Source organism: Elephantulus edwardii, unplaced genomic scaffold (assembly GCF_000299155.1).
Source record: "Elephantulus edwardii isolate Elephantulus edwardi_28Jun2011 unplaced genomic scaffold, EleEdw1.0 scaffold00031, whole genome shotgun sequence".
Lineage (NCBI taxonomy): Eukaryota > Metazoa > Chordata > Mammalia > Macroscelidea > Macroscelididae > Elephantulus > Elephantulus edwardii.
This window is the reverse complement of record NW_006399781.1, coordinates 6655102-6669326: the sequence shown is the minus strand read 5'-3', so window position 1 is coordinate 6669326 and position 14225 is coordinate 6655102. Positions and strand designations below refer to the sequence as shown.

The following is a 14225-nucleotide window of genomic DNA, read 5'->3' as shown; positions in this document are numbered from 1 at the left end:
CCCCCCGCACCCCCCCACCCACACCCCGAGTATACTCCACTCTGCAACCTTCATTCTGGACTCATGATAATCATAATACCCTATAATATATTGCTTTTAAACTGTTTTCTCCCTCATCCATTTCAATGCAGTATACATAATTCATCCAGTTTCAGAATGATTTATACAAAGTTACGCCATTGAAGTTCCATTTACAGCAGGATGATGAAGAGAAGGGGATGTCCAGATATTTCGTTTTCTGGTTTTTTAGATAAGAGACTTTTTGATATGAATGGCAGTCACATAACACAGAGAGGGAGCATGCCCAATAGGTGTTACAAAAGGAGACAGGGAATCAGAAGAAGCCATCTAGTCCAGGGTGATAGGGCATGAAGTATAAAGGAAGCAGACCAAACTTTGTTTTTAGGAGGCCAATTTTTTTTTGTCAAACAATTTTACTAAGTGGTATAGCACTGGTCTGTGCATTACTGTATAGTGGTAATTCATGGTTGCTGTGAAGCTAAACACTGTGACAAAGATGCATCAAATGTGACAACAGTTACCCATGGTGAACAGTGTTTGGTGGAGTTCCCCGATTAAAACAAGCTTAGAAGCAGGAGTGGCATCCACTTCTGAAATGGCTTGCCTCCAGAAACTCTACGAACAGTGCTCGGGTCTGTCTTTCGTTCATAGGGTTGTTATGAGTTGTCTATGACTCAACAGCACTTAATAACAACAACTTTGCTTTTAAGGTGTTACTATTTTATGTTCATAATAAAGGAACTTCTCTAGCAGGTGAGTTAAACTCAAGTATTGACAGTCTAGAGGTTCTCTTAAATTGGCCACTGGCCTTAGGATTTCACAATCACTTCAGTATTCCACAGCTATTGCTGCCAGGCAGCACGCATGATTGTTTTACACTAAAACAGTGCTAAAGAGCAGCAGTGCCAAGGTAAAGACTATGGCATGCCTGGCCCAGGCTATTATCTTATCAATTGCTTCCTGTGCATTTGAATTTGGGCCGTGAATAAGGATAACAGAAGAAATGATGGCTTTGAATTGTGGTGTTGGAGAAGGGTACTGGATATCCTGTGGGATGCCCAAAACATAGTCAAGTCTGTCTTGGGAGAGGAAATGAATGCAACCAGAGTGCTCCTTAGAAGCAAGGCTAGCACAACTTCATTTCATATATTTTGAGTATGTTGTCAGGAAGGACTGTTCTTGTTGTTATGTGTCGTCAAGTCGCTTGAGACTCATAAAAGGAGCATTGATGCCTTTGAACTGTGGTGCTGGAGAAGAGTATTGAATGTACCATGGACTGCTGGGAAAACAGATTCATCCTGGAAAAGGTTAAACTGGGAGGTTTCTTGGAGGCAAGGATTCTGAGGCTCTGTCTAACATTCTTTGCACATGTTGTAAGGAGGGACTGGTCCTTGGAGAGGGACATCATGCTTGGTTGGGTGGAGGGACAGTGCAGGAGGGGAAGGTGGACTGATTCAGTGACTGGGGTAATCGGGGTGGGAGTGTCAGAGACAGTGCGGTTGGCACAGGACAGAGCAGAGTTTAGGGCTGTTGTACATAGGGTCACTATGAGTCGCAAGCGACTCGATGGCACATAACAACAACAATAACAACAACATAATATCCCTGCTACCACAGCCACTTCTAAACCCAGTCTGCAGTTCTAGCAGTTCTCTGTTGATGTGCTATTCCAGTTGTTTTTGGATAATTTTGCTCACAGTGTGTGGTGAGGATCCCTTGAAATAAGAAAATGCTCTTTATATCTGGGAGATAGAGACTTGGATATCTGTGGCTTCTTTCATGTTGGACTTGAGAGTATTGGGAGAGAGAGAGGGCAGAGCTGAAGGAAGATTCAGTGTAGCAAAGAAGACTTTTGTGATATAAACCATTAACAAACCTTCACTTTATTAGTAAATCATTAGTAATGCACCTGGTAGCTGCTTCTTGATCTCTCTAAGTGTTTACAAATACTTTCCTCTGGAATGGTTAAAAATTCACTTTTAGCCATAGTTATAAGACTGCAATCTTAAATAGAAGAATATAATCCTTGGAGGCAAGGATTCTGAAGCTCTATCTCATATAATTTGGGCACGTGGCCAGGAGGGACTAGTCTTTGGAGAAGGACATCATGCTTGGAAGGGTGGAGGGATGGCACAGGATAAGACCCTGGATGACAGGGATTGACAGAGTAACTGCTGTGTCGGAGTCAGTGAGAATGGCTCAGGATATGGCGGGGTTCAGAGCTCTTGTTCATATGGTTGCTATGAGTTACAGGAAACTCAACACTACATAGTAACATCAATAATGCTTAAATGATTCTTTTCAATAAACTCCTATCACCTTGTCCCCAGGATTTGACTTTCAGAGGGCTAGTTTGCTGAATTTTATGTGCTGTTTAGTAGCAGAAATATAATGTCCATGATTTAAGGAACATCATTCTCTATTAATACAATGAACATCATGCATGATTTATTGGTGTCTGTGTATCATAAAAGGTCCCCAGGTCCCAGTCAGTCACTCTCAACTACTAGGCTAAATGTTGTTGATTCAAACACACCCAGGGATTCCACGAAAGAAAGATCTAGTGATCGAGCATTCCCAAAAATATCACAGCCAGGAAAGCCCTTGGAAGCTGTAAGCTTGGTTGCTGTATTTAAATACCATATACGTAAATGAGTGGCCCTTCTCCAGTGGCTCAAATCCACCAGCAGCTCTGTGGGAGAAGGATTGGCAGTTTCCTCCAGTGCAATTTACAGCCTCAGAAATCAAGGAGAAGGTTGGCTAAGGGTCAGAATGGACTCAGCTGTAATGCATTTGAGTTTTTTAAATGGGCAGATCTCTCTGGGAACAAAGGAGCAGATGAACTAACTTACCTGCCTTCTCAGTCACTGCACTGCTGACTAGATCCATTGCTCCTGATTGCTGTCCTTCATTTGGCAGTTGGTGTGTTGTTATTTGGTCTCCAACAAAGTGTGTTGGTTTCTCCAGGATGAGCCCAAGAGGACCAAGGATGCGACATTGTCAGCCGAGCTTCAGCAGGCCTTGGCCATGATGGAGGATTTAATCAAGTCTTGTGAGTTGGCTGTGGACCTGGCTGCTGTCACAGGCTGTCCGGTATGTTCCTCAGTGTGTGTCGGGACACTGCACACAAACCTCTGGACACCTTTACAAAGTTGAGAATGCTCTGGTACAGTAGGACACGTAATCCATGGTAAAGGAAAGTAGCCTCAATTAGTCAGTAAAGCCAGGCTACGAGGCTGCCACCCGCCGCTGCAGCATTTGGAGGAGTCCTGACTTGTAGCCCACACGGCCTGCATGTGAACACTCTGTACAAAGCAGACCCAGGTATTGTTGTTGTTGTCAGATACCATGGTGCCAGCCCTGACTCATAGCAACCCTGTGAACAATAGAACAAAACACAGCTGGACTCTGCCTCCTCCTCACAACCTCAGCATGGAAATGGGGGCTGCCCCAGAGATCGTGAGAAACAGATATGGACAGGGGGAAATATGAACAGGGAGCTATGAAAGGGGGTGGGACAATTCTTTTCCCAACTATTTCTATTATTAAAATAGGAAAAGATTTCTCTGCTTGACTCAGTATTTTTAAATGAATGCAAAGTGTACCAAGGGAGCTCTGGTGGCCTAATGGTAAGAAACTGCACTACAATCCCAAAGGTGTGTGGTTCAAATCCACTAGCTGCTCCGTGGGAGGATGGACAGGCTCCTCCCGTCTTTTAACAGCTTCTGAAAACCCATCCGAGGGTCAGCTATGGGTTGTTTCTGACTCAATGGTAAACAACAACAAAGTGTACTATTATTTTTCATCACAAATCTCCAGAGAGGCCCTTCAAGTGTATATTTTACATCCCTTAATCTGAGTGGTGAAGGGGGCAAAAGGGAGCTGGAAGGGCGTCTGGAGGCCAGGGCTGGGCTTGCTTGGAGCAGGGCGGGCTGGGCTTGGAGCTTTGCGTGCCTCCCCAGCATCAGCCTTGCCCCCGCAGGCTTTCAATCATTCCAGGCAAACCACGCTCAGTCTCCACATGGTCTCTCTGCTGGGGCATAACTGATGTGCAGTGAACCGTAATGACCTAGACTGTAGGGAGTTGCACTGTGAACACAAAGCCTGTCCCGTTTGGCGGTTTGAATCAACTAGCTACCCTTCAAGAGGCAAAAGAAAACTCAAACTCTTTGCCATTGAGCTGGAGAGGCCTCATGGCCGACACTGCACATCTCCTCCCGTGTGATTTACAGTCTCAGAAACCCAATGGCGGGTCAGTTCAAGAAGTTTCCAGCTTGAAGGTGATAAGAGAGGAAATGAACATCCCATTGTTTTCCTCTGGGGAGTGCTCTAGATTTTGGCTCCAGTCTACTCCTTTTTAATCCCAGCCACAGTAATTTACCTCGGACTTGGTAGTTTAAAACCAGCATTTCAAACCAGTTCATTCCAGTTCAACCCCTCTTGAGAATCTAACTTTAACCGTGGGGATCCCCTTAAAATGTAGATCCTGATTCGCTATTATCTAGAGACCTCAGACAATTCAAGTTGAATGAACTGACAGCTGACCCTCTGCTGGGTTTTCTGAGCCTTTAAATCCCGGAGGACACTTAGCTCTCTCAGAAATGCTGACCGATACAAACCTCCAGAAAGGAGTGTTGGTTGGGCTAGCAGTGTAATTCCTTACAGACTAACGCTCCATATGCATGAGCTTTGTCTCACATTCTTCAGACACATTGTCAGGAAGGCCCAGTCCTCAGAAAAGATACCATGATGGGAAATATGGAGAGTCCGGGAAGGAGGGAAGATCCCCACCAAGATGAATTGTGTCTATCAGGGATCTTGAGGATGGCATAGGATAGGGCGAAATTCAGATCTGTTCTTCACAGGGTCACTGTGAGTTGCCGTTGACATGACAGTACTGAACAATGGCAACCACAATGGAGCAGAAACGTAAATTCGCAGCAGAGGCTTGAACTATTGAAGTCCTACCTAAAACAACATGCAATCATTGTTTTAGAGTTTCATAAAACTAAGGTACCCAATATGTTTCCAAAACTAAAAACAAGTCTGCTTTGCTTGAGTCACATTTTTGGCAGCTCACTGAAGATTTGGTGGTTCAAAGGCACCACCTGATCCACAGAGTGATGGTAGAGAGTTGCCTTCTGTAAAAATTTATAGCCTCAGGCACTTGAAAGAGGGTCAGTATGAATTGAAATAATTTCTTCGGCACTGAGTTAGGAGAGAAGAGAATTTCCTACCTTTTCTTATTCAGAGGAGATGCCAACTTTTTGGTTCTTGGTTCCCTTTCTCCATCTTCAAAGTCAACCCTGTAGGGCTGAATTCTCGTATCACAGCTTTCCTCATCCCTTCTGCCGCTCTTCCACTTTTTTGAAAAAAAATTTATTTTATTAATTTTAAGGAACATTTACAGAGATTTTGGATTTCCATTCATTCATTGTTGTACTTTTCTCCCTGCCCACACTTCCCCCCACGTTTGCTCCTCTCTCTGAAAAGTAAAATTCCTTCATTGGTATACAGTGCCCCCCGCCCCCCTGCCCCGAGTGCACTCCACTATGCAACCTTTATTCTGGACTCTAGTCATGGCAGTTATGGTCTCTTTAGGGTATATTCCCAGTAGTGGAATTGCTGGGTCAAATACCTCTTCCACTTTTTAAGGACCCTTGTGAGGTCATTGAGCCCCCTTGAATATTTCAGGATCCTCTGTCTAGTTTAAAGTCAGACCAATTAAAGGTGTAAAACGAACCCCAAGGCCCTCAAGTTGGTTCTGACACTCAGCAAGCCTAGAGGATTTCCAAGGCTATAAATCTTTAGACGGAATAACAGTTGATGTCTTTGAACTGTGGTGTTATCAAAGAGCATTGATCTACCATAGACTGCCAAGAGAACAAAGAGATTCGTCTTGGAAAAAAGTTCAACCAGGGTTCTCCTTAGAAGAAAGGATGGTGAACCTTTGTCTTACATACTTTGGGCATTTTGTGAGGCCACAGTCCTTAGAAAACGACATCATGCTGGGGAATCAATCATTGAAAGAGAAGACCTTCAGTGAGATGGATTGACAGAATGACTATAACTATGAGTTTAGCATGGCACAGACTGTGAGGGTGGTGGAGAAGGCAAGGCCCCGCTGCTGTTCACGAGATTGTTACGAGTTGTAATGCATGCAATCTAACAACAGATCTGTGCAGAAGCAGATACTCCCCACATCTCTCCTGGGCATTGGTTGGTGGATCCACTAATCTTTTAGATAGCAGCTGAATATTTATTTAACCCCTGTGCCACTCTTCTTTTTCCTTTTTTTAAAAATTTTTATTAAATTTTATTAATTTTAATGAACATTTACAGAGATTTTGGATTTCCATTCATTCACTGTTGCACTATTTTCTCTACCCCCACCTCCGCCAGTTCGCTCCTCTCTTTTTTTTCCCCTTGAAAGTCTGTTTTAATTCTCCCATTGCCACAGTGCTTGTCAAAGCCAGTTCTGATTAATCTCCTTTGTCAATGTGTCCTTTACCATTCCCTATCACTCCTCTCTAAGAGAGACTTCACCCTAACTCATAAGGAAAAGGGGATGGCGTATTCTCTTAGCTACTTCCTGCTGAAAAGGGATGCTGTGGGTTTCAGGGTGAATGTCTTCTCTCACTACTCTAAAGGGCCCCTTTGGCAATAGGAAACACGTAGACTATTGTAGAGATTGATTTTGGAACTTAGATGCACTGTTATCAATTGTGCTTAGTCGTACATGTTCATATCCTTGAAGATGTATCATGGAATGTTGCAGCCTAGAAGACACAAATTTAACTAACAAGTTAAAAGTACATGAGTCAAAAATTAAAAGCAATAATATTCTAGTAGAGGTTCTAACAGTGGCAAAAATCAAGTTACAGAGGGAAGGTAGTTCTTACAATAAAAGGCCTATAGACTAGCACTTTGTCTATTATAGTATAAAGGTTAGGAACCACACGATGTAGAGGCTCAACTATGTCATTTATTGTTGTTAAGTCCTAGACCAAATTCCATCTACCACTGGGTTGTTTTACAGCTCAGAAGTCCACATGCAAGGCAGAGGTGAAGTAAGGAACTGCTTATGAGGTTTTCTGTCAATTCCAACAACTAAGAAATAGTGAGAAGAGTTGGGACCTCAGAAGGCTTTTAGAACCAAACAGTAGGCTTTTGTGTCCAGGAGAAAATGAATATACTTACCAGTAATGTCAATGCTCACCCACAGCTCTTCTGGGACGATCTAAATTGTTGAAGCGTCCTCCTTTGTTTCCAGCTGGGAGCTGGGGCCTGTCAGTCCTGTCAGCCATGACAACCTGATGTGGGCTGCCCCTGGCCATGTGTCCTTCAAATCCACACTTAAAGCAAGTGAGTGGGAGCTTTCTCTCTGCTCCCTTGCCTATCTGTGGCTCTCGTCTGTGACACTGTCTACTGAAGTGGCCCAGCTTTCCACAGTGGAAGCAATTCTGACCTCTTTTATTACCTTTGGGTGACACTGTTTATGAGTAAGACTTCCTTTTCCTGATACAGGCCCTAAACTGGCAGCAATAGCTGCCCCAATAGTTTTGGCCGTTCTCTGGTCTTTTCTCTTCCCTCTAGATCTGTGCCACTCTTCTTGTTGTTGTTAAGTGCCATCAAGTCATAGGTGACTCATAGCGAACCTATGAATGAAAGACCCGAACACGTGTATAACTTTCGTCGTTTCTCCAGGTTCATAAGGTTTCTGGAGGCAAGCTATTTTGCAAGTGGATGCCACTCCTGCTTCCAAGCTTCTTTTAATCCGAGAGCTCCACCAAACACTGTCCACGAGGGGTAACCATTATCACATTTGATGCATCAGTGTCACAGTGACCATGAGTTACCTCTGTACAGTAGGTGGACAGACCAGGGCTATGCAACCTAGAAGAATGTTTGACCAAAAACAATTAATACCAGGCTTGAGGGCCGTGGATTAAAGTCACCACCCTTTGGCTTGGGAGCATCACTTTCTGTCCACAAGAAAGAGTATTTCAGGGGTTTTCTTTAAATATAGGAAAGAGAGAAACAATTATTTATCTCCATTTTTAACAGTGAACTGGTTTTCTGTATTAACTCTTTCTAGTACAGTAATGATTTCCTTATTCTATACTGTGGTAGACAATACTTAAGATAATATATAAACACTTAAAGGATGTATGCCTAAAATTATCAGCTAACGTGGAAATGAATAGAAGAAGACATGTTTTTACGTGAAGTAGCTCAGTAGCTTAAAACTAACAAACATTACAAGGCTTAAAGTGTAAGAAACTCAATCTTCTCAACTGCTGCCATGCCCTTTAAGATTGGCTCAACTGTCAATTTCCCATCTTTGCTGTATGTCAAACTTTAGGGTAAGTAAATAGAACTGGCAAAAATAGGCAATGAATTTGTTAAAAAGAAAATATTGTTCTGATTAACACATAAGATAGTGTGTGTTTATATATAAATGTGTGTGTGTTTGTATACATGAACATAAAAATATACATACACTTATACATAATGACAGTGAATATGATCTACTAATACTGTGTGTAGTGATGAGCATAATATGTGAAATTTGATAATTTCCTTTTGGAAATTCATTTTATCATTTTTCAGTTTACATGTGAAATTAAAATGTTAACACAAAGATATGCCCATATTTGAGGTTGAGTTATAAGAAAAGCACTGTGTACCCTAGAAATACAGTAGAAAGTCATACAGCAACTTAAAACCATCATCTGTTAGTCTCTTTAGACTTAAACTACAGCCTTATATATGCCTAGTATATTGTAGAATTCATCTATATCATGCACTGGTTGACTTGATTCTGAGTAGAAATAGATTTAAAATTTCCTAAAGACACACTCTATAAAACATAATATTCAAGAGTGGAAAGATGGTATTCAGAACTCATTATAAAAGGTTAGAAATTCTCCTTGTAAATATTTAAGTAACTCATAATCATCTGCTCTTTTTGTTTGTTTAGAAAAAAATTTTTTTAGTCTAGTAGCATTCTTTTAAACTCTCATGTAGTTAAATCATCTATACGTGTGTTCCGCAAGAGCTATTGACATTCTGTTTCTACCTATTTATCTTTCCAATCAATCAATGGATCTTTGGGAAATTTTGTGTCCTTTTTTTTCATGCATAGAAACTTTTACTGTCTTTAAGTGAAATAGTCCTGATCTTAATGGAAAAAAAGGAACTAAAGTTTAAAAAGACAAGATTATGCATTTCTTCTTTTGTTGATTTTTTTATTATTATTTTGTGTGTACCGTCAAATTGGATCTGACCAGTATAGGAGGAGATTGCCCCCCCTTCTCCAGCAGAACATCTGGTGGATTTGAACCATGTACCTCTGGGTTTGCAGTGCAGCTTCTTGCCACTACGCCACCAGAGCTCCCTCAAGATTATGCATTTCTTAATCTCTCTATTAAAAATGAAAATATTTTAAGTGCAATTCTACCTTTTGGAAGTTTGAAAGAAAAAAAGTAAAACAATTAGAGATTGTCATAAGTATCTTTCATTTTATTTGTTGTTGTGTATCATTGAGCAGGAACCGACTCCTAGCTAACTCTCCAAAGGGTTTTCAGGGGCAGTTTAAGCCCCAGGAGGAAGTTGTCTATCTTTCTTCTGCAGAACAGCCAGCAGATGCAAGCTCAATGCCTTTCAGATGTCAACCCAGCTCCTTAACACTGGGCCACTGGAGTCCCCTGTTTCTAAATAGTCATCAGGTCTGGAAGCTGATCTAGAGATTGACTGCACTTGAATCAATTGGCTCTTCGCATATGGATTCTTTGGTTTATGTCACATTATTCCCATCCTGCAATCCTTATTTAATTAAAAAGTGAAAGCTGATTTGTTATCAGTGCCACTGAGGACTCCTTAGTTCTCCGTGGCCATGTAACCTGTCACAGGTTCCAGAGATTAGATTGAGGGTGGAGAGGTGGGTGCAGAAGGGTCATGTTGTTCTGCCTGCAATGCAGGATTCAGACTCTGAGTTCTCTTTTCTTCCTTCATTTTTACTTGGTCCACAATATATTGTTTTCTGAGGCCTGGTCAGTGAAGTGCACTTCCTTTTCTTTTCTCGTTATAAATCAGACTATGTAAATTAACTAGGTGCAAATACTGTCATCTTTTCATTTCCTCCCTCCTGGTATTTCTGGCCAGCTTCTCAGAGGTTTGGCTCCACAGGGTTTGCTGTGGTCCTAGACAATAATGCTGTTACCCTCTTTTTTGAGCTCTGCTTATAGTAGTCTGCAGGAGTTCTAGTGGCCTAATGGTAAGAGGTTGGCTGCCAACTCGAAGTCATGCAGTTCAAATCTATCCAGCTACTCCCTGAGAGACAGATGAACAATATCCTCTCATGCAGTTTACAGCCTCTGAAAACCTATTGGAGAGTCAGCTACAAATTGATTCTGACTTGATGACACATTATAGCAACAAAAGAGTCTTCAACAACCACATACTAAAGGGAAGGAATGCACACATAAGCGGACGGGGTTTTTTGGCAAAAGTTTTTACTTGATTGATTGATTGATTGTTGTTGTTGTTGTTTTGTGCCTCCGAGTCACTTATGACTCGTAGCAACCCTACATACAAAAGCCCTGAACCCTACTCTATCCTGTGCTAACCATATTGTCTCTGACTCACTGCCCTCATTATCCCAATCACTTAGTCAATCCATCTCATCCAGGATCTTCCTCTCCTGCACTGTCCCTCCACCCTTCCAAGCATGATGTTCCTCTCCAAGAACTGGTCCCTCCTTGCAACATGTTCAAGGTATGTCAGATGAAGCCTCAGAATCCCATTTTTTTAGTCATTTGGGAAAATCTTTCTTTTGTTTTCTTTTGCATCCCAAAATATGTGTCCTTGACATTTTTAAGTATTATCCTCAAATCAAATAAATGTACCAGAAGCCATCCACAGCCAGTAAACTACCAGCCATTGTTCTGAGTGCATCACAAACCAGAAGGAAGTTAACTACAGCATGAGGAAATAGCAGCCTGTCTTCTTCTTATTACAGGATGCCAGCTTGCATGCAGCCAACATGAACCAGCCTATCAAATTTGAGAGATTCAATACTGAGTAAATGTTATTTTCCCTCCCATGTTTTCTTTAGAATTGTTCTTTTTTTAGTATAAATTCTGTGGTTTCTCTAACCCTAAAATTTCACCTTGCTTTTTCACACATAAGACATAATCTCTCTTGACATCTTTTGTATAATTCTTTTGAATTACAGAGGAGCAGGTATTGGAAATGTCACTTCAGGAGCAGGTTCATGGAAAGAATACTTAGCTCACTCAAGATTATGTGGCTGCCAGCTGGGGTGATCTATTGCCTCTCCTTACCCCTTAGCTCCACAATCAACACTCCTGGCACCAGCAGCTAGGAAATCAAAAGACAAATCGCATTAGGTAAATCTGCTGCCAGGGACTTTTCCAGAGTACTAAGAAGCAATGATGTCAGTCTAGAGACTAAGGTGTGTCTGATCCAGGCCATGTTCTTCACAATTACTTGCTATGCATCAGAGAGCTGGACAATGACTAAGGATGACAGGATAAGAAAAGATGCCTTTGAGTTGTGGTGCTGGAGAAGAATCTTCATGGACCACCAAGAAAACAAATCGGTCTGTCTTGGAAAGGGTGAAAATCATTTTCTCTTTGGAGGCTAGGATTTTGAAGCTCTGTCTCACATACTTTGGGCACATGGCCAGGAGGGACCGATCCTTGGAAAAGGACATCATGCTCAGAAAGGTGGAGGGACAGCACAGGAGAGGAAGACCCCGGATGAGATAGATTGATACAGTAACTGGGGCAATGGGAGGGGGGGAAGTAGGTGTAGCAGGGTCAGTGAGACTGGCTCAGGACGGGGGATGGTTCAGAGCTGCTGGGTCGCAAGTGACTCGATGGCATATAGCAATAACAACAACAACCCCTTAGCTGGGCTATCATCCTTACCACCCTCTCTTCACTGTTCTGAGTAGCACTTATACTAACAACTGTAATCAAATCCAAGGTTCCGAGATCTGTGATCTCCACTTTGTAGAACTTCCCTATCATGCGGTGTTTACACTTACATGCTATGCATGAGTAACTCCACAATCTCTTGACTTGAAATCCAATATTAACCTAGTTTTACAAAGGAAAGACATTGGACTTGATCATAAATATCTGTAAATAAAGCAACTAGAAAAAAATCTTTCTGAAACTTGTGTTTTCTCCCTGTTTTGTGTTTTCAGCTACGATTGTTGTTGCTCTTGTTGTGATGTGCCATTGAGTCAGCTTTGATTCATGGTGACTCTGTGTTTTGGGGTTTGTTTTCTTTTTTTATGAGGAGAAATGTGGGGTCAAGATTGCTGGAAGATCTATCAACAATCGCTTGCTGCAGAGGGTCAAGGACTGCAGCCTTCAATATGGACTGAGGTTCAGTGTCAAGAAGACAGATTCTCACCACTGGACCAATTGGCAGCATCAGGATGGATGGTGAAGAGATTGAGATTGTTCACAACTTTAGTTTGCTTGGCTCCACAATCAATACTCTCGGCACCAGCAGCCAGGAAATTAAAAGACGCATTGCCATGGGAAAGTCTGCTGTTAGGGGGCTCTCTAAAGTATTGAAGAGCAATGGTGTCTCTTTGGAGACTAAGGTGCATCTGATACAGGCCATGGTCTTTGCTATCACTTGTTATGCATCAGAGATTTTAACAATGACTAAGGAGCATAGAAGGAGAATTGATGCTTCTGAGCTGTGGTGCTGGAGAATAGTATTGAGCGTACCGTGGACTGCTAGGAAAACAAACAGATTCATCCTGGAAAGGGTCAAACCAGGCTGCTCCTTGGAGGCAAGGATTCTAAGGCTCTGCTAACATACTTTGGACATATTAGTGACATCATACTTGGTAGGGTGGAGGGACAGCGCAGAACGGGAAGGCCCCCTATGAGGTGGATTGATTCTGTGACTGGGGTAATCGCGATGGGTGTGTCGGAGACGGTGCGATTGGCACAGGACAGAGCGGAGTTTAGGGCTGTTGTACATAGGGTCACTATGAGTCACAAGCAACTCGATGGCACATAACAACAACAACAACAATAACTTTATTTTGATCATTATTTTAATGAAAGTTTACAGAATAGTTGGATTTTCATTCATTCATTGTTGCACATTTTCCTTCCTCCCCCTCCCTTAGTTTACTTTATCTTTTTTAAAATATTCATTCATTGTTATACAATCTCTCCCCTCCCCTCCCTAAACTCTCCCTCAATTCCCTTTGCAATATACCCCTTATTCTGGACTGTCATCATACATATAATGCCTAATCATATATTCCTTTTAAACAATTCTTTCCTTCATCTGTTCCATAGTAGTATTCATTGTCTATCCACTCTCCCTGTTTTCTACCCAAACCCCATGTCAGTCCTGCTTTATAACAGTGGTGTTATGCAATGTTTGTCCATAGTGTCCTTTGAACAACGGATTTGAACTCTGCCCTATCCTGTGCCATATTCATTGTCCCCTAGATGCTTGAACTCATTGCTGCAGTCACTGTATCAGTCCATCTCATTGATAGTCTTTCTCTCTTTTGCTGACCCCCCACCTTTCCAAGTATATCTCTTTCCAAGGATTGGCCTCTCCTACAACATGTATGGGCAACAAAGTTTCATCATAGTCATTGCACCAAAAAGAATTGGTGGGAAAAGAGCCATTTCAGGAAGTAGCATGTGCTCAGGAACCAATGGTGATGAAGGGAAAAGTTCAAGCGGGACTGAAGGCATTGGCAAAAAATAAGGCCCCACGAATTGACGGAATACCAATTGACATATTTTGACAAACAGATATAGCCCTAGACATGGTCACCATTCTGTGCCAAGAAACTTGGAAGACAGCTACCTGACAAATTGACTAAGAGAGAAAAAAAGATTATCCAGAATTTGGATCCAGAACAGAATGTGGAAATTACTGAACAGTATCATTTATATTGCTGAAGATTATCCAAAATTCACTAGAACAGTACATTGACATAGAATTACCAGAAATGCAAGCTGGATTTAGAATAGGTTGTGACACTAGGGATATTATTATTGATGTCAGGTACAGCCTGGTTCAAAACATAGAATACCAGAAGAATTTCTATTTGTGTTTTATTGACTAGATAAAGCATTTGGTTGTAGGAATATAACAAATTATTATTCACTGTTGGTGGGAGC

The 14225-nt window shown here is 41.8% G+C and overlaps 1 protein-coding gene across 1 annotated transcript in view; it reads left to right on the top strand.

The window, feature by feature from the left end:
• Positions 1-14225, top strand: part of LOC102870629 (probable guanine nucleotide exchange factor MCF2L2-like) — a 137366-nt gene that overhangs the window by 49300 nt on the left and 73841 nt on the right. The window contains exon 2 of the mRNA XM_006884156.1: positions 2989-3114. Coding sequence (XP_006884218.1) covers positions 2989-3114 — 126 coding nt within the window. The remainder of the gene's footprint in view (positions 1-2988; positions 3115-14225) is intronic.